This window comes from Gymnoscopelus braueri (genome assembly GCF_963280865.1).
Source record: "Gymnoscopelus braueri genome assembly, chromosome: 12".
Classification (NCBI taxonomy): Eukaryota; Metazoa; Chordata; class Actinopteri; order Myctophiformes; family Myctophidae; genus Gymnoscopelus; species Gymnoscopelus braueri.
The window spans coordinates 29458497-29477290 of record NC_137614.1 but is presented as its reverse complement, the minus strand read 5'-3'; the positions used below and the strand labels follow the sequence as shown (position 1 = coordinate 29477290).

Sequence of the window (18794 nt, the reverse complement as noted above, 5' to 3'; positions counted from 1 at the left end):
ACAGAACAACCTCTTTGCTCGCCTCCCTCCACTTATCTGATCCTTCTTGTTTTATTTCATTTCCCATGCGCTGCTTCCTGCTTATAAAGATACATTCTATGTAGTCCACTCCCGCCTCCCCCTTTCCAGTGACATAGTAACAACAGACCTGAATGTGTTTATGTGTATTTCTATTTAAATGGTTAACATGCCAAGAAAATGCTACATGACCAAGTGTTATAAATGTAACTACTCAAATGCAGGAAGCTACAGTTCAGCATCAATCTAAAAAGTCAACATCAGTCTAAAAATATAATTTGTTCATACTCAAATGCAGATAACAATGCCTGTATCAGCTTCCTCTATGCTTAAAATGCCTATTACATCAGCCAAATTGCAACAGAGAGAAAGAGAGAGAGAGACAGACAGACAGTAAAAGGAGCGTCAGGTCCACCAAGGTCTCTTCCTCATGAACAGACAATGTGTCACAATCGTTATACAGATGAATGAGCACCAGAGCGTGCAGTCGTAAAGCAGTAATAATAGAAACTGAAAATAAGAAGTGACCCTCGTTTCACAATTTGTATGTTGGATTTAGGCAAACTAATATAGAATAAATGTGGCAAACGTTTAACTAATAACCTCATGTTCTTCTTATACGACTGACTGTCCCTTCCACCTCATGTCTCTCCACACACCCCCTGCAAAGCTCTGGCCCGTCTGATTTGAAAACACATTGGTTCCATGGCCTCCTCCCCTTGTTCTAGCTTGTATACTCTGTCACCTTGTGGAAGCTGCCATAGAACAGCTTGTGAACTTCCGTCTGGTCGAAGGTCAGCTCCTGAACCTCTCCTCTGTAGTCCAGACTGAAGTATACCAGATGTTTGGTCGTGGCTGAGGGGAGCACAAAGACAGGAAATTAATCAGAATATAAACTAGGGTTCCTAGCCTTCCACCATTCACTCCCTACTTTTGTCTACTGTACATGTTTTATATAATTTCATTTGTACAGAAAGTTGCACAACTTTCTTTTTTGTACTTGTATTTCCTGCGTTGACATACAGTACTGTACTGGACATCACTGCGTGGACTGGACTGCGTGATGTCCAGTCCAGTACATGTCTCACTTTGTGTGAAATGCTAATGGGGCTTGACATCGTACAGTAAAAAGAGTGTTCACATGTTAGATGTACAGCATTTACAGTATATAAGATGTAAGGGCATGGTGGGAGCCCGCTGGCCTAGCGCGTCACGGGTTTGTATCCCAATCCAGACGACCATTGCTGCATGTCACTCCCTGTCTCTAACTCCCTGTTTCCTGTCCTTCTTCACTATATACTATCAATAAAAGGCAGAAAAGCCCAAAAATATCTTTTAAAAAAAGGAAAAAAAAGATGTAAGAGCATGGTTTGACTCACGGTCCAGCACCACACCCATCTTGGGCTGGAAGTCGTTGTCAGTGAGCTGCCAGAGGGCGAACGGCTCCCTGGGCGTCTCCTGCAGCATGCGGAAAGCAATGCTGATGGTGTGCTCTGGAGAGAAGCCCGCTGGGTGGATGAACCTGGAGGAGGGTGGACGGACGGACAGATTACCTGATCATCATTACACCCCTTGTTCAATTAGAAATAATAGCTCTCTGGGGGAGAGAGATGGCCGACAGAGAAAAGGAGGGGATGGATGAAGCTTGAGATGAGAGGGTGTGATGAAAATATGAGGAGAACAGTGATGGGGGATTTAAGTATGGCATGAGAGCACTCAGGTGCCGCAGACTGGGGTAAAGTATCTGCCCACCACCGCAGAGACTAGGGGTTTGAATCCTCCTCAGTGCATCTGGCTTGGCCAGGAGGAAATTGAAACTGCTGCAGGGTATATATAGAATGGCTGGGCGCTTACACTGAAATCACTGCATATAGGAACATTGAAAGACAGGAGTTAAAGATATACAGTGTTAAATTATCCATTTCTAACTCTGGGAGTGTACACTGTACAAATGTAACTAAATGGACCCCTACGTGTGTGTGTGTGTGTGTGTGTGTGTGTGTGTGCGTGTGCGTGTGCGTGTGCGTGTGCGTGTGCGTGTGCGTGTGCGTGTGTGTGTGTGTCTCACCTAGTGCTCTGTGTGAGTTGGACATCTCTGTAAAGAGTGTAGGTAGGTAAGGTGTTGAAGACAAAGGGTTCTGCAGCAACACCCTCCACTGAGGAGTGAGCCCTCTGAGTCAGACCAAACGCCTCCATCATGTCGAACCCTGGGACAGCACATGTACAGTACACACAGTAAGACATGGGCCCAATCCCAATGACCTCCTAAAGAGCTGCGTCCACGAGAAGTCTTTTTTAATTAAAATGTTTACTCCCACAATTTTGATAGGCCGTCAAACAAAGTGACAATGATGAGTTGCACTCTTCTGCAAATGTTGAACAACTTTCTACTTGAGGTGCCCACAACGCTCCAACAAAAAAACAGCAGCTGTAATTCTTTTGCAATTATTGAATATATATTATTACATTCTTTTTTTTTTCTTGAACATTTCCATGAATGAAATAAAAAAATATTTAGAAAGTGGATTTTTGCTTCACCTTTGACAATGCTGTTTCTGATGGTGACCTCAGGACAGACTGGAACACAAGAGAGCAGTGTTGCATCAGTGAGAAGAAAAACATATTCAGCCCAGCGCCCAGTTTAAGCCAATTTACACTCCTTGTACAACTTAATACCTGAAATAATAATACCTGACATTTATATAGCACTTTTCTAAATACTCAAAGTCGCTTTACATACTATAAGTGTGTGATAACTTGTACAATGGTTTACGAGCATCAAAAATAGCTATTAGCGAGGCTATTTTTGGTGTGAGACACTGTTGTACAAATCAGGTTTTAGGTTTAGGGGATCCAGGATGCGCACATCCAGGATAGCCAGAGCCATTAGAACAAGCTGTGCTTTTCTTCTCATGTCTGGATCCAACAGAAACAAAGCAACCACAACAAGAACCAGTGGCTTTAGACGGAAATCATACCTCCATAAGTTTGTGAATGTCACACTTTATAATGATTAGGATTAACTGATGGTGTCCCTTTGCAGGTCACTAATTTCTGTATCGCAAACATACAAACACAATATGACTGAGTCACCTTCGTTGTGGATCGGGTGCATTCTGGGGTGGATCGGAATTCTCACAGCCGTAGCTGTGAACAGCACAAATCAAAGCAGTCACAACCATAGACAGTAAATGTAAACCACAGTCTACACATACAAACTCTTGAAATGTTGATCATTTTTTAGTATACAGGTTCACGTGGGCAAGAAATCCTAATTTTCACCCACTATTCCACTTTGCACTTTTTCGACAAACTTATGAATGTATTTCATAATTTGTCACAAAATGTAGCTTCCATAGCTCATACATAATTAAGAAATGTTATTTAACCTTCATGAAACGACACGAGACTACTTATATACCATCTAAATGTGGATTCATATTTGTGATGGCATTTACAGTGACCCCCTGTCTGACCTGTAGGATGCAAAATGGATACGGCGGCGCCCTCTGCTGAGCCAAGACGGGAGTGCACACTGATGCGGTACACGGTTTCTGCTTCCAGATGGGTGAAACAGTGACTGCTGCTCGACTCATCCACCATTTCCTCCTTCTGCTGTTTGTCTGGGTTCACAGACACACACGAGTGGAGACGCACACGTCACGCACGCGCACACGCACATGCACACACACACAAACACACACACACACACAAAAACAAGCATTGGTAATTAGCCAGCTAAAGTCTCATCAGTGAAATTAGTTTGCAGAGGCATGTTCAGTGCATTTAGCTCCCAGAATGTACTGGCACAAGCTCACAAGCTCTTGAGCCTGTAGATCTGCTATTATCGCTATTCATTGTACGATTAAGTATATAGGGCTTGAGTGGTTTATGAAAGACTCTACCTTTGACAGACTGGATGACAAGGCGGTATCCACTGACGGCTGACACTGGTCTCCAGGACACACAGATACTGGAGTGGTCTGACCGCACCACACTCACACTGCTCACACGCAGACTGGCTGGAGAGACACGCGGGACACACAGACAGAGACACAGTGATGAACACACAGACAGAGACACAGTGATGAACACACATAGTTATGAGGACAGCTTTGAGGACAGATTTGAACCAAATCCAAAGGTTGAGATGCCAGTATTGATTAACCACCATGACTGTGTTGGACTCACTGGTTTTGCCCTGAGCAGAACTGCTGCCTCCCTCTCTGTTGCGGTACTCAGCGGTTACCAGAACACTGTAGCGAGTGTCTGGCAGCAACGACTGGAGCTCCACCCGTCTTTCACTGCCTGCGACCAACACCTGAAGAAAACAAACACACCCTGTCCGTGTCAGAACTTTATGTAAGGCATTCGTCAGTATCCAAAAATACAAACACTCAAACTCAAGTAAAGTACAGATACAAAGACAGTACTTAAGTACAGTACACAAGTAAATGTACTTCATTACTGTCCACCACTGGTCCCCTCACCGTGCTCTCCTGGGTGTCGGCTCCAGTCAGTGCGGTGTGGGACACGCGGTACTGCAGGACATGAGCGTTTGGGGGAACCCAGCTGACCAGCAGGCTGACCGCTGTCTCGTCTGAGATGGACACGCTGGACGGCCCCCCGCCAGACACTGTAGGGTTAAAAACACAGAGAGAGAGAGAGAGAGAGAGAGAGAGAGAGAGAGAGAGAGAGAGGGCAGAGACTCACTGTTGGGGGGACATACTGTATGTATGTATGTTGTTCTGGATCTGCTATTTCTGTTTTTATCTTCGCCTTGTGAGAGACATATCTTACATCATCACTGTCTGGCAGTAACACAAATAGTGATTGATATGGTGTGAGGGCAAAGGAAAATCACTGAGTTCTAAGGAGGTAATAACAGGTGATGTGTGTATTTATAGAAGTACTTTCACAAGAGATAATGAGATTGAGAGAGCCAAAGAGAGAGAGAGAGAGAGAGAGAGAGTGCATGTGTCTGTGCATGAGAGTGCGTTTGTGTGTTACTGTGAAAACATGCACATGTACAGTTTGTTAACACTTGTCGCTGCTGCCAAAAACCGAAGTGTTGTCATTGAGACTGTGTTATTTAATAATTATTTAATTAATCACAGGTGTTAATTGTCGCACCAGAGCCCCTCCATCCCCCAATTTCAGCATGAATATGATTTTGATTAGCGTGTGAAACATAACAGTGTTACTTACAAGATCATGCGTTGTTAATGAAAACATTTCACGAAACCCCCACAGACACAGAACAGAGGAACGATATTATTGTCTACATCAGTGGTTCTCAAAGTGGGGTCCAGGGAACATAGGGGTCCTTGAGGGGGTTCCAGGGGGTCCCCAGCAAAGTGAGGAACAGATTAACCATTTAAGCCCTATTTCTAAAATATATACAGTAAAATAGCCGATCTACAAGCTCACAGCACGCTTTCTTTGCCTATGACATGCAAAAAATACACCAGGTTGAAAGTGGTACATTACATTTAACTATAAAGGTAATCCAATGAGTGTATGAATGTACTGTATAAGAATGACAATTCAGATCATTCTCTCTTTTCATCTTTTCATATGGGGGTCTGCGGCCCAAAAAAATATTCGGGGATCCTTGACATGACAAAATATTTGAGAATCGCTGGTCTACACGAACGGTGTGTGTGTGTGTGTGTGTGTGTGTGTGTGTGTGTGTGTGTGTGTGTGTGTGTGTGTGTGTGTGTGTGTGCGTGTGCGCGTGTGTGTGTGTGTGTGTGTGTGTGTGCGTGCGTGTGTGCGTGCGCGTGTGTGTGCGTGTGCGTCTGTGTGTGTGTGTGTGTGTGTGTGTGCGTGTGTGAGTGAGCGTCACTCACGGGTGCTGTAGCGTGTAGCCACAGCTTCACTCTGTGCTCCGTCAGCGTACAGGGCAGACAGAGAGATCTGATACTCTTTATCGTCCTCCACCCCCTCCAGCAGAGCCCCTTCACTGTCACCACCCATCCTCAGCTGGAACACAGAGAGAGAGGAGCCTGGATCTGCTGTACTGCACGCATACATTTCTACAATAACATGCATGTTTAATGTTCTATCTGTGCATTCAGCTATGCATCCACGTACCTACCTTTCCATTATCCATCCATCTATTAATTAATTCATCCAACCAACCATTCACTCACTCCTCCATTGTGATGGGAAAATTGCAACTAAATTATTTTTGCTGTGCTCAGTATGTTTCCTTTGCAGTCTTTTGTTGAGTTAGTTCTCTCTTCTCTTATGTGTGTCTAGTGGCAGAGCATTCCACTGCAGCAAGGCCATTATAACAATAAGCCTTATGTGTGAGAGAATGTCTAAAAACTGTTGTAACTAATCACCTCTCTGTTGTAACTGAGAGACACTCTCACGTGTCTCATCAATCCCAAGCTCTCCCATGCTTGCATCATAAACCCGGGCCAGGCCAAGAGTAGTTGTGTATTAATCTTCATTGATTGATCTCATCAGTGTTCATTACAAACATTCGAAGCATGCTGTGGAATGTCCATGACACATATCATATCGTTGCTGTCGGGCAGAAACCTTGCATCTCCATATTTCAATTATTTCGTAAATGAATGTCCCACTTCGTTGTACAAGAGGCTCGTGCAAAAGTAGCCGATAAGCTTGTAGATCGGCTATTTACTTGTCTGCCCATCCATCACAATATGTTTTTTGTACGTTTTTGGGGCTGCAGCAGGGGTGGAAGCCCGAGCCAAATTTCCCTTGTGGACAATCAAGTTTACCTTGACCGTGACCTTGATCCATCCAGCCATCCATCCATCCATCCATCCGTTCATCCATCCGTCCATCTATCCATCCCTACCTGTCTAAGATCTCCTCCGCTGAGAGAGATCCATTTGATGAGGTAAGAGACAACATCATCAGCGGCAGCCTCCCAGCGCACCGTGATGTCACTGCCAGAGAAGTTGGTCACCCTGAAGTCAGAGGGAGACGGAACCCTCACTGCCAGAGAAGGGAGACAACCTCATATCATTTTGCGTGGCGGTAGAACAAAAGTAAATAACAAAAAAAAAAAAATCTGAGTTTCAACAGGTGCCATGTCTTGGCATGTTATGGAAGAATCCATTTTTAACTTATTTATATGATTGAGTTAACATGAGTTCTATGATTGATTTGAACTGTTTATTTATGTATTGTGCACTGATAATCTTGCTCAACACATTTTGATTTCATGTGAACCATAAAAATGACAAATAAACCTAAACCTATCAGGAAAAAATACTTCAGAAGACACAAGTATATGAACACTGCAAGGAAACAGACTTCAAACATAATCTGCAGAAATTATAATTATTCCATTTGACTGAATCCTGGGGTCTTTAAAGGAGCACTTCACCCCTGGAAGAAGTTTTCGGTCTTTTAATGAAGTTTAGGAGTCAAGAAACAAGATCCTGGGTTTTTTTTTTTAATAATCTGTGTTTTTAGATATCTAGTAATCTTCGCAATATTCGTGACGTTATTTGCATCATGAGAGATTGGTCTCATTCCTTTCCGCACTACATGTCTCGGCGTGTCTCAGTCAGACCATCTCAAAAGACAGCCCCAATGGGGTGTCCGTAACACTTTGTTCAACCTTCTTTCGCCACTCGGCCACTCCCATTAGCTGCGGCCAGCGGCCCTTGCAGTGAGGCATTACTTTACCTGAGTTATCTTCTGATAGTTGTACTTGAATGTTGACATGAAATAATAATCCTGTGTAGTGTTTCATAAGCGCAAGCTTGAAAAAAAAAATACAGCGTGGAGTAGCAGCGCTGGTAAACAAACACCGTCACGAAAGGCTAGGATCATAATACCAAGGATGTGACAGTGATGTCAATACTATGCGACACGGAAGTGAAACTGCATGAAGATACTTATATGTCCCAGTGATATGACATCACTAACGAATCCTTGGACATAATATGTAACTAGATGAACGTTTGCGAGGACAGCCAGTGTTGCCAGATATTGTGAGAGAAATAAGCAGCCAGGTCTATGAAAACAAGCCCAAAAGAAAAATAACTATGCCAAGAGCACTTTACCTAGACATGGGATATTATATATTTGAAAATTGCTGATCTACAAGCTCACAACGCTTCGCAACCCATTGTGAGCTTGTAGATCTGCTATTTACAAAAAAATCTTGAGGGGGAAAAAGTCCAAAATGTGGATTTTTTGCAAAATATTTTTATTTGCTTTTCAAAATGTGGAATATTTTTGACACATATTTGTTAGGGGCTCCCTGCCACAAATTATAATTTCAGATGGGGGTCTGTGGAAAAATACATGAACATGTTTGAGAACCACTGGTTTAAACAGCAATCAAAACATTTGGAAACAAGCCCAAATATCAACTACATTTTAGAAAGAAGCCGCTTATAATAAGCAGACATGGCGACACTGGCATGCTGTTTGGATGTTATTGTTGGAGATCACACCCACATGGAACCTCCCCTGCCACAAGGCACCAAAGCATTCTGGGAGTTGAAGTTATAGGCAGTGATACGCTGTGGTCCCCCTGTGGTCCCCCCTGTGGTCACCCCTGGAACTTCTTCCAGGGGTGAAGTGCTCCTTTAACAATCATCAGCTGCTGGAGATTAGCACAAAACTCACAGCCTACACCAGTGCACGTGCCTCTGCTTTAGACCAGATAGTGTTCATTTATCCATTTGTAACTCTTATGCTGTGTTCACACTGGCAGCATATCAGTCGCCGAGTCGCTGTTGAAGTTTTGATCAACATGCTGATTGACGTCAAATATGCGTCCGACGAGCGAAAGAAATATACAGGAAAATATAAAGGCTGATGTTAAAAATAAGAAATAACAATTAGTTTTCCCCTATTACAAGCAGGAATTGTGTTTTCGCTTTGTATCTTCATGTCGCTGGCTTCCATTGAAAATGAATGGCAGTCTGTAGCTGTGGAGCTGCCAGTGTGAACACAGCATGCCCATTTGGTTACATTTAACTTTATTCATAGAGCACATTTAAAGTTAAATAAATGTTTACTCTGTGGTGCCTTATCTGCAATGTGCTTCCCACATCAGCAGCCTCCACGGTCCCACTGTGTGCTTATGTGTCTTACATGTGGTGACGTTACTGGTGAGGGGTGCAGACAGGCCTTGTGGGTAAAGGGACTGGACAGACACCAGGTATCTGGACAGAGAGGACAGGTTCTGGACCAGCACTGAGTTCACCCCTGTCACCTCCACCTGGAAGAGGAGTCCAATGAATACAACAGCATAACAACACTTTGAGTGAGACCAAAACATAAATGATCAGTAAGTCGTTTCATTTTACAAATCTGTGAACTTGCAAAATAATCAAGTTGATGGCAGACTATAGACGTTTATTTGACCTCTAGCGTAAAAAAGAAAACGTAGTTTTGGGTCACTTTTGAACATTTATGGGTTTTGTTTTCAATCCCTGAAAAGTTCTTTGAGGAACACGGTTCTTTTTGTAACAGAAGTGTAGTAGTGAGTAGGGGTTAAACGATCAAATTGTATTTAAATGTTTAATTTATATACAAGAAGCAAGACATTTATTTGGTTTGACGTCTGACGATGAATCTCAAAATGTTATTGTCTAGTGATTAATCACAGATTAATTGAATAATCGAAAGAATAATAGACAGATGAATGGATGATGAATATAATGGTTAGTTGTGAGGTCACCTGCTTGACGTCACTGCCGTGGTTGGTGCTGCAGATGATTCGGTGTCCAGGGACGTCGACGGCCCCCGGCACCCAGCTGACCCTCAGCATGCTGTGGGTGACCATGGGGAACTGCACGCTCAGCGGGGGAGGCAGGGGGACTGCGGGGGGGGAGAGGGTGACAGATGAGTGTTCCGCTCATGAAAAGGATGGAGCGATGGTAGGGGTCCACAGAGGAGGGCAGGACAGAGCCAAGAGGAAGCAGGGCAGCAAAAGGTAAGAAGAATTATGGAGGAAGGGTGGGAAGTGAGGAAAGAGAGGGGCAGACGACATGTCAGGAGTGTGATAAGGGAGCAATCGGGCAAGGGAGGAGAAAGTGTTGCAAAGAGGGCAATGTGACAATAACACAAGGAAAGAGCAAAAGTAACATAGAGAGGTCAGTTCCATCTTCACACGTCTCTTGTATAGTGCTGTTGTCACTCAGGGTTAACCCATTAAGGCCTGAGGTTCTGATTCTGCAAAATGTCTTCTAAATCCTAACAGTTTTCTGAAAAACCTATGTTTATCAGTGGTTCTCAAACTTTTTCATGTCAAGGACCTCCAAAATTATATGTATTTGGCCGCTGACCCCCCTCATCTGAAAATGTTTAGTTCCAGGGACCCCCAGAAGCAAAGATTTGAGTTACAAATTGCACAAGGAAAATAGCCAAAGTATAGAATAATGGTTCAAGTGGTTACACAGATGCGTTCCCGGTTTTAATGGGTTAATCACTAATGATGCAGCAGAGGTCACCCTACACGTAGTGGCGATGGCGGTGACCGGGTCGCTGGGGTCCTCGTCGTACAGGGCATACAGAGTGACAGAGTAGTCTGTGGCCGGCACCAGTCCTCCCAGCTCCACCACTGTCTGATCAGCACCGAACTTCACCTACAGCCACAGAAAAGAAAAGCATGTAACCCACATGTGGATACGGATGGGAACAGGGGGAATCCCAGAGGCTGAGATTCCAGGATAAATGTTTGTCTCATGCTTTGATACCCAAGTTCATTTTAAAACATGATATTTGTAGATCTTGTAGACCTTGACTGCAGAATTATGAGTTTAAAACTCGTGCCATCGCGTAGCATAAGAAATGGGGAGTGGGAAAGATTACATGGATCAACAGAATAAGAGGTGCAACAAGACTGTTGAAAGATTGTTAATCTATAATTCTGTTCCTTGCACAAAGAGAGCGTTTTTGTTCCTATTTAGTCTTTATTCCAATTCCCAAATACCCCCATGTAGTCCCTGTCACTGCCAACCCCTACTCTTGTTCTTCGGGAGGGTATAGACAACCATATGTGTCTCGTTCAATACATGTGATGTCGCCAGCTGCTTCTTTTCACCTGACATTGAGGAGTTTCATCAGGATGCCGCAACGCATGCAGAGAAACACTCTCAAACTATAGCATGCAAATCATTTATTTCCCCTTTTCATTTGAATGCGCTACATGCACCTCGCACGGACGCACGCACGCACGCACGCACGCACGCACGCACGCACGCACGCACGCACGCACGCACGCACACACACACACACACACACACACACACACACACACACACACACACACACACACACACACACACACACACACACACACACACACACACACACACACACACACACACACACACACACACACACACACACACACACACACACACACACACACACACACACACACACACACACAGTACACACACACACACACACAGTACACATATAACCAATGCACTGAGCCATATAGCCACACTGTAAACTCCTCACCTCCTTGGCGTCATCAGGCTCCCCATGGCTGAGAGCTGAATAGAGGATCATGTACTGAGTGGCTCCGGCTGCCGCGCCCCAACTCACCCGCAGGCTGCTGGGAGAGGAGGGCGTCACCTCCAGATCGTCGGGTGTGGCCAGTGACACTAATGGGACAAGGAAAGAACAAAAGAGAGTGGAAGGTATGAAGTGGTGAAAGGAAAGGAAGGGAAGAACGAGATGAGAGAAGTAGAGTGAAACTGGGCTTAGTAAACAGACAACAAAGAACAATATTTAGAATAATGATGGCAAGATTGTCAGCTATTGCCGTACAGTTGATAGCAGATAACTGTTATGCAGCCTATCACTCTCTCGGTCCTTTAATCAGTGCCCTCACCCAGGGCAAATAATGGCTGGTTACATCATCCCTCTGTACAGAGGGACAATGTCATTGTGTCTCTTACGTGTGGTGACAGTTCCTCGGAGTGGCTGGCCAACGTTGTCTTCATACACAGGAAAGATGGACACATGGTACAGAGTCTGAGAGGACAGACCTGTTAGCAGCACGCTGGAGGTTGACCCAGCCACTACCACCTGCAGAAACAGACGTGCACACACACACACACGCGCACACGCACGCACGCACGCACGCACGCACACACACACACACACACACACACACACACACACACACACACACACACACACACACACACACACACACACACACACACACACACACACACACACACACACACACACACACACACACACACACACACACACACACACAGAGTTAGAAAGACAATAGTGCATATTATGACACATCATTTGTCTTTGCTAATTCAAATAAAACCCTCAAAAAAGCTAGTGATCAGTGGGGAAACAAAGACATTAGCACAGTTAATCAGTTCTTTGGTTGAGTTGGTTGTTTGCCCCTCAGACTGACCTCCTGTGGACTCTGTCCCTCAGAGCTGTGGAAGACCACTCTGTACTGCTGAACAGACAGGCTAGCAGGGCCGGTCCAGTGCAGCCTGACCTCCCTGGAGCCCAGCTCTGAGAAGCGCAGGTCAGTGGGACTGGGGTAAGACAGGACTGGATCTACCGTAGGCCTAGGTTCCATTCCTGGAGGGATGGCGACACTGGATCAGTATGTCTTCTATAATGACATGTTAAACTAGCTGCGCTACTGTGCACATGATCGAGGGATGAGGGATGAAATCATAGAATGCACTGTTAAGTGATGGTGTTAAGTGAAGTGTGTGAGTAATTGTTGAGCAGACTGTATGTCTTGCTCACAGTCTATCCTCACTATCAGAATCAGCTTTATTGTCAAATCACAGGTTTACAGTTGTAAAGAAGTGGGTGAAATTGTTTTTCTTTCTTCGTGCGCACACATTTTGTAGTATTCCATGAGAAGAGAGAGGATAGGGGTAGAATGAGAGAAAAGAGAAAGAAACATGGAATAGAAACAAGTTAAATAAACAAAAAAAGATAAATAAAGATATACATGTATACAGATAGCGTATGTGATAGCAGGTATGTACATGTGATGTAAATACCCCCCGGACTCTGCCTCACAGGTTGAAGAGCACATCTCTGCATGCCTAACTGACATCTCACAGTTGATGTCTTCCCACCACCTCAAGCTCATTTGGATGTAATTCCTTTCCATTGAATGAGGTGATTCATTGTACATCGGCTGAGACAAGACTGATCTTTTTCCCTTGGAAAGTCCTGCCGACTGCACAATCTTTCCATTTCCATCAACAACACCCTGGTAGCTCTGGTTCCAACTGTCAAGAGCCTGGGAGTGGTCCTGGGCAGTCAGTTGTCCTTCAAGGCATATATTTCAGCGATCACTCGATCCTGTAGATTTACGCTTTTCAACATCCAGAGGATCAGACCGTTCCTCACCAAGAGGTCTGTGCAGTTCCTTGTCCAAGTCTCGGTCATCTCCAGGCTTGACTGCATGCTCACTCAAACCCCTTCAAGTTCAAGTTCAAGTTCAAGTTCAAGTTTATTATGTCCCAAATTGGGCAACTTATGTTACAGCAGATAGTGAGAAAGTAAGAAACTCCAACACACAGTAAACATACATACACAAGACACACATAGACATAGACATAATCACAAGATCCAGATAATAATAGCTACTCATAGCTACCTCCTCCTGCTGCTGTTATTGATGGCACGAATAGAAGTAGGTACAAATGAGAATTTGTACCTATTGTTTTTAGCTACAGGGGTCTTTAACCTTTGGCCGGAAGGCAAGAATTCATATTCAGGATTTAGGGGGTGAGAGCTGTCTGCCATAATAGAAGATGCTTTCTTAAGCACCTGCTGGTCATATATATGACTCAGACAGCTAAATTGTGCCCCCACAATCTTGCTGGCCCCCCTCACAACCCTGTTAAGGGCATTTTTCTGTTTAATGCCAAGGTTTCCATACCAACAAATGGCAGCAAATGAAATAACAGACTCTATGAAAGCTCTGTAGAATAAAATCATCAGTGACTTGTCCACCTGAAATTTGGCTAGCTTCCTTAAACAGAAGAGGCGCTGTTGACCTTTCTTACACACCATTTCAGTATTGAAGTCAAATTTCAGACGATCGTCAATAATGGAGCCGAGATATTTATAAGTGGTTACCAAATCCACTGTCTGGCCATTTATGACACTACTCTGAGGAGCTGGTGGAGATCGTCTAAAATCAATACACATGTCTTTAGTCTTTGTGACATTCAGTTGTAGGAATGCATCTTCACACCAAGAAATAAAGTCATCTACAACTGGGCCATGACTGGCTTCACTAGCACTCAAAAGACTAACAATCACAGAATCATCTGCAAATTTAACAATGTGTCTATTGTCATGTTGACTCCTACAATCATTTGTATACAGGATGTACAAGAGTGGGGAAAGAACACAACCTTGGGGTGAGCCGGTGGATGATGTTAGTTCTCCAGACAATTTACCATTCACCCGTACCCTCTGGGTTCTATTTGTGAGAAAATCAAGAACCCAACCAATAATACCTGAATCTAAGCCAAAGTTGTTAACTAATTTTTCAACTAGTATGTGTGGCTGAATAGTGTTAAAGGCTGATGAGAAGTCAACAAAAAGCAGCCTAGCATGTGTTTTGCTAACTTCCAGGTGTGAAAATAGAAGGTTCAGTAAGGTGATGGTAGCATCGGACACTCCTCTCTTAGCCCTGTATGCAAATTGCAAGGGGTCCAGGCAACACTCAGTTTTTGCCAAGAGCTCATCCTTAACAAGCCTCTCAAATGACTTCATAACCAAAGAGGTTAAGGCCACAGGCCTGAAGTCATTGAGAGCTTTGGGACGAGGACCCTTGGCAACCGGCACCACAATGGATCGCTTCCATAAAGATGGCACCTTCTGCTGAGTAAGAGACAGCTGAAAAATAAAATAGAAAATAGGGCCTAGCTGTTCTGCACAGACAGTAAGCAGACGGCCACCTATATTGTCTGGGCCTGGACTTTTCTTAGGTTTACACCTCAAGAACACCTTGAACTGATCCAGAAATGCCGTGACACATCTGGTCTTCAACCTCCCCAAATCTTCACGTCTTCTTCCCACAGTATCTCACCTACACTATCTCTCCTGTTCAGATTTGCTTATGTTCACCTCAGTAAGAAAAATAATAATAATGGGAGTGGACTGACTTCTCCCCTTTCTACCAGATGAAAATTGTTCTTACGTTTGGCGATGTTGCGGTCCTCTATCTTGCCACAGAGAATGTGGACGAGCCGCGCCACCAGCTTGCTGAGCAGAGGGAAGTCGTTAACGTTGTAGACGTTCAGCTCCAGAGGCTCAGACGCCACTTGCCTCAACTCGGCCTCATCAGCATTCTTTACACCTGAGTAACAAACAGAGGATAATTCACCATTTCAAGACATGTTCATACTAACTGTGTTATTAACCAGTTAAGCCATATATCAGTGCTTCTCAACCTTTTTGGAATCAGGGCCCTCTTGAAAATCATGAAAGAGTTTTTGGCCCACCCATCTGACCACTTAACATGGCAGCCGACCAACCAAACATAGCAGCTCTACAAGTAGACTTGTAGAGCTGCTATGCTTGTAGATCAGCTATTTTTGGTGAAGAGATTTGGTGTAGATGGAAAAAAGCGGTCCAAGTACAGAGCCAACTCAGGTCCAGTGGACTATTTCTAGAGGGTTTAAGTGGTTATACTTCATACACAGTATTATATCTTCTTGTTATATATTGTTAGCAAAATGTGCATAACATATTTCACTGCTTGTACAGTGAGTGATAAATAAATAATAAATAATAAATAATAAATAATAAATAATAAATAATAAATAATAAATAATAAATAATAAATAATAAATAATAAATAATAAATAATACATAATAAATAATAAATAATAAATAATAAATAATAAATAGTCATCTCCGCCAGATCCCCTGCCCACAACAGGCACCCCAACCAACCAGCAGGCGTCTCTAGCACAATGGTTCTCAATGTGTCATGTCAATGCCCCCGAAAGGTATTTGGCTGCAGACTGGAAAAGAATTGTGCCACAGGTTCCCATAAGAGAGGTTTGTGTTTGTGTCAAAGCATTTCAAAATTATTCAAAAATTTTCAAACATTTTCAAACATTTTCAAAATGTTTAGAAACTAGGCGCTCCACAAGCTCAAGAATAAAATAGGGTTAAAGTAGTTCAACTGTTCGTTTTGCTGGGGACCCCCTCAAAGATGGAGTTTGCTGGAGCGCCCGGCCAACCCGGTGGCACCACAACGGCCCACACCACCCTCCCTTCTCTCTGTCTCACCTACAGCCATGATCTCCACACCGGCGTTCTTCAGCCGGCTGGCGGCGGCGACCGCGTCATCCTGAGATTTCCCGTCAGTCAGAAGAACCAGGAAGAGAGGCGTGTCAGACCGGGCACCTGACTCCGCCCTCATGTTCTCCTCCATGACGTGAATCAGCGCCTGGCCTGGAAGACACACACACATGTATTTGGAACTCAAACAATCACATTGTAATGTACAGAAATATGTATACACACACACACACGGGCAAGTGAACATACTCTCAAACACACACAAATGTCCAGAAATGTGTGCAGAGTGGAGACACACGCACACACGCATGCGTACACACACACAGATAGAGTAGCAGCAGAATGTTTGTATGAATGAACAAAGCACTACTGTACAGTATATTTACCTGTGAAAGTGTTTCCTCCCTTGTATCGGAAGTTTCGTACTGCTTCTAGTAGCTGGTCTTTGGTGGTGAAGTTGTTGAGCTGCCATTCTGTACGGGGGTCTCCACTGTACTGAGTCAGGGCTGGGACCAACACACACACACACACACACACACACACACACACACACACACACACACACACACGCACACACACACACACACACACACACACACACACACACACACACACACACACACACACACACACACACGCACACACACACACACCATTTTATGGCGAATATAACAAAGAACAGAAACAGTGAAATGCAGAGAGAGAGATGGAAATGACAGCTTTCTGACATGACCAGCCAAATGAGCAACCACTGTAATAACAGGATATTTACAGTCACAATACATTACTTATAAAAGCAAGATCAGGTGTGTCACCAGTGTTGGGCAGTAGCTTAACTTCAAATTAATGGCGTACATTTTACAGTAAGGCAGCTTCAATACTTTCAGAATGATGTAGCTTTAATTAAGTGAATAAAATTTGTTTTCATCGTGTAGCAGGATAGCTCGTCAAAAGCTTAATGTAGCTTAGATAGCTCCAATTATAATAGCCAAAGCACCAGCACAGTGTTAATTTATCCATTTGTAACTTCAAAAGAGTACAAATGGAACCAAATGAACCCTTACGTTACCACTTGGTTCCAATTGTACACTCATAGTTAAATGAATGAACACTGGATCCCCTGGATGAGGACAAAAACATATCCAAACTCGCACATGACATCTACTGCTGCAACTCACCAAACTGGATGTGACTGGGTCCGATGTGGAAGGGGGTGACCAGGCCCTCCAGGAAGTCACGTACCCGCCTGAAGTTGGTGCGCCCGATGCTCCACGAGCCGTCCACCAGCAGCACCACGTCAGCTGCTGCGTCGCTGTCGCACTCAAACGGCCTCCTCGTGGAGCCGCCTGTCAACACGTTCACCCACAAATGAACAAGCAAACAATGCACAAACACACCTATGTATACTGCCCACTTGTGGCGGCGCTACAGAAAGAGCAGTATGCTGAAACTCAATGTGGCATAATGATGGCATGAGACTGCATGCTTAAAGTGCCACGATGCAGCAGAGCAAGCCAAATGTTTGTCAGTATCGGTGTACCCACCTGCTCCGCTGTGCTGCGGAACCTCATGTACAAATGTATGTGTAGGCTGTCTGATTCTGCCAACAGCATACATTTTATTCTGACTAACCCTATATTAAGTTCAGTCAGGTTTGTCTCTAAACTATGGAACCATTGGCGTGTCAGCCTGTATATGAATTTATGATTTCATGTGGACTATGTCCGCCTTTGTTAGTCTTTGTATTTGTATGTTATTTTTTAAATGTTGCTATGGACCATTAGCCTGGTAAACACCCCCTCCCTCCGGAAATCTCATGCATTGCATTGCATTTGGTTTCAGGAAGGAGGGTCTGGGATTGCTCACAGAGTAAAGCTGCCCGAACCGCTGCGCATACGAACCAATCAGCGGCTGCTAGGGGCGGGATCATCCAATCACCTGCCTAGTACCTTGAAAAAATGAAACTCCGTCTGTCATCGATTCTGCGCCCGGAGTCTCAGATGCAAGTACGCTGTGAAACAAAATGTGTGTCGCAAGCTTCTTCCATTTGACGGAGTGAGGTTAATGGACCATGTGTCCATAGCAACATAAAACACACAGATATATGATAACTACTGTAGGAAGTCACTTGTGGAAAATGGATGTGGGCAGTGGTGGATGGAGCACTCTTTACTTAAGTAAAAGTAGCAATACCACAATGTAGAAAGCAACGGTCCTGCATTCAAAATGTTTTGCGTTCAAAATATAATTACAGTATTACGGTACAATGCAGAATGGCCCATTTCACAATCATATTATTGGATTGAAATTAGTAATACATTAATCATCATTGTAATGTCACAGCTGGTAAAGGTGGGGCTGACTTATCACTTAGCTTAACCTATAAGAATACATCATAATATATCAGTTAATGTATGTTTTATATGAATAATATAAATCTGCAAAGTAACTAAAGATGTTAAATAACTGTAGTGGAATAAAAAGTA

General features: G+C 43.9%; 1 protein-coding gene across 3 annotated transcripts in view; it reads right to left on the bottom strand.

The window, feature by feature from the left end:
* LOC308096277 (collagen alpha-1(XX) chain-like) overlaps positions 1–18794 on the bottom strand; it is a 47285-nt gene that overhangs the window by 9821 nt on the left and 18670 nt on the right. For all 3 annotated transcript variants that reach the window (XM_080443661.1, XM_080443660.1, XM_080443662.1), the window contains 21 exons: positions 17487–17654; positions 16695–16814; positions 16297–16461; positions 15197–15355; positions 12422–12597; positions 11937–12066; positions 11494–11639; positions 10481–10610; positions 9704–9843; positions 9115–9241; positions 6854–6993; positions 5871–6003; positions 4509–4654; positions 4210–4339; positions 3924–4040; positions 3495–3641; positions 3112–3165; positions 2557–2595; positions 2087–2225; positions 1398–1540; positions 764–873 (listed from right to left, as the gene is read on the bottom strand). In XM_080443661.1, coding sequence (XP_080299787.1) covers positions 764–873; positions 1398–1540; positions 2087–2225; positions 2557–2595; positions 3112–3165; positions 3495–3641; positions 3924–4040; positions 4210–4339; positions 4509–4654; positions 5871–6003; positions 6854–6993; positions 9115–9241; positions 9704–9843; positions 10481–10610; positions 11494–11639; positions 11937–12066; positions 12422–12597; positions 15197–15355; positions 16297–16461; positions 16695–16814; positions 17487–17654 — 2759 coding nt within the window. The remainder of the gene's footprint in view (positions 1–763; positions 874–1397; positions 1541–2086; positions 2226–2556; positions 2596–3111; positions 3166–3494; positions 3642–3923; positions 4041–4209; positions 4340–4508; positions 4655–5870; positions 6004–6853; positions 6994–9114; positions 9242–9703; positions 9844–10480; positions 10611–11493; positions 11640–11936; positions 12067–12421; positions 12598–15196; positions 15356–16296; positions 16462–16694; positions 16815–17486; positions 17655–18794) is intronic.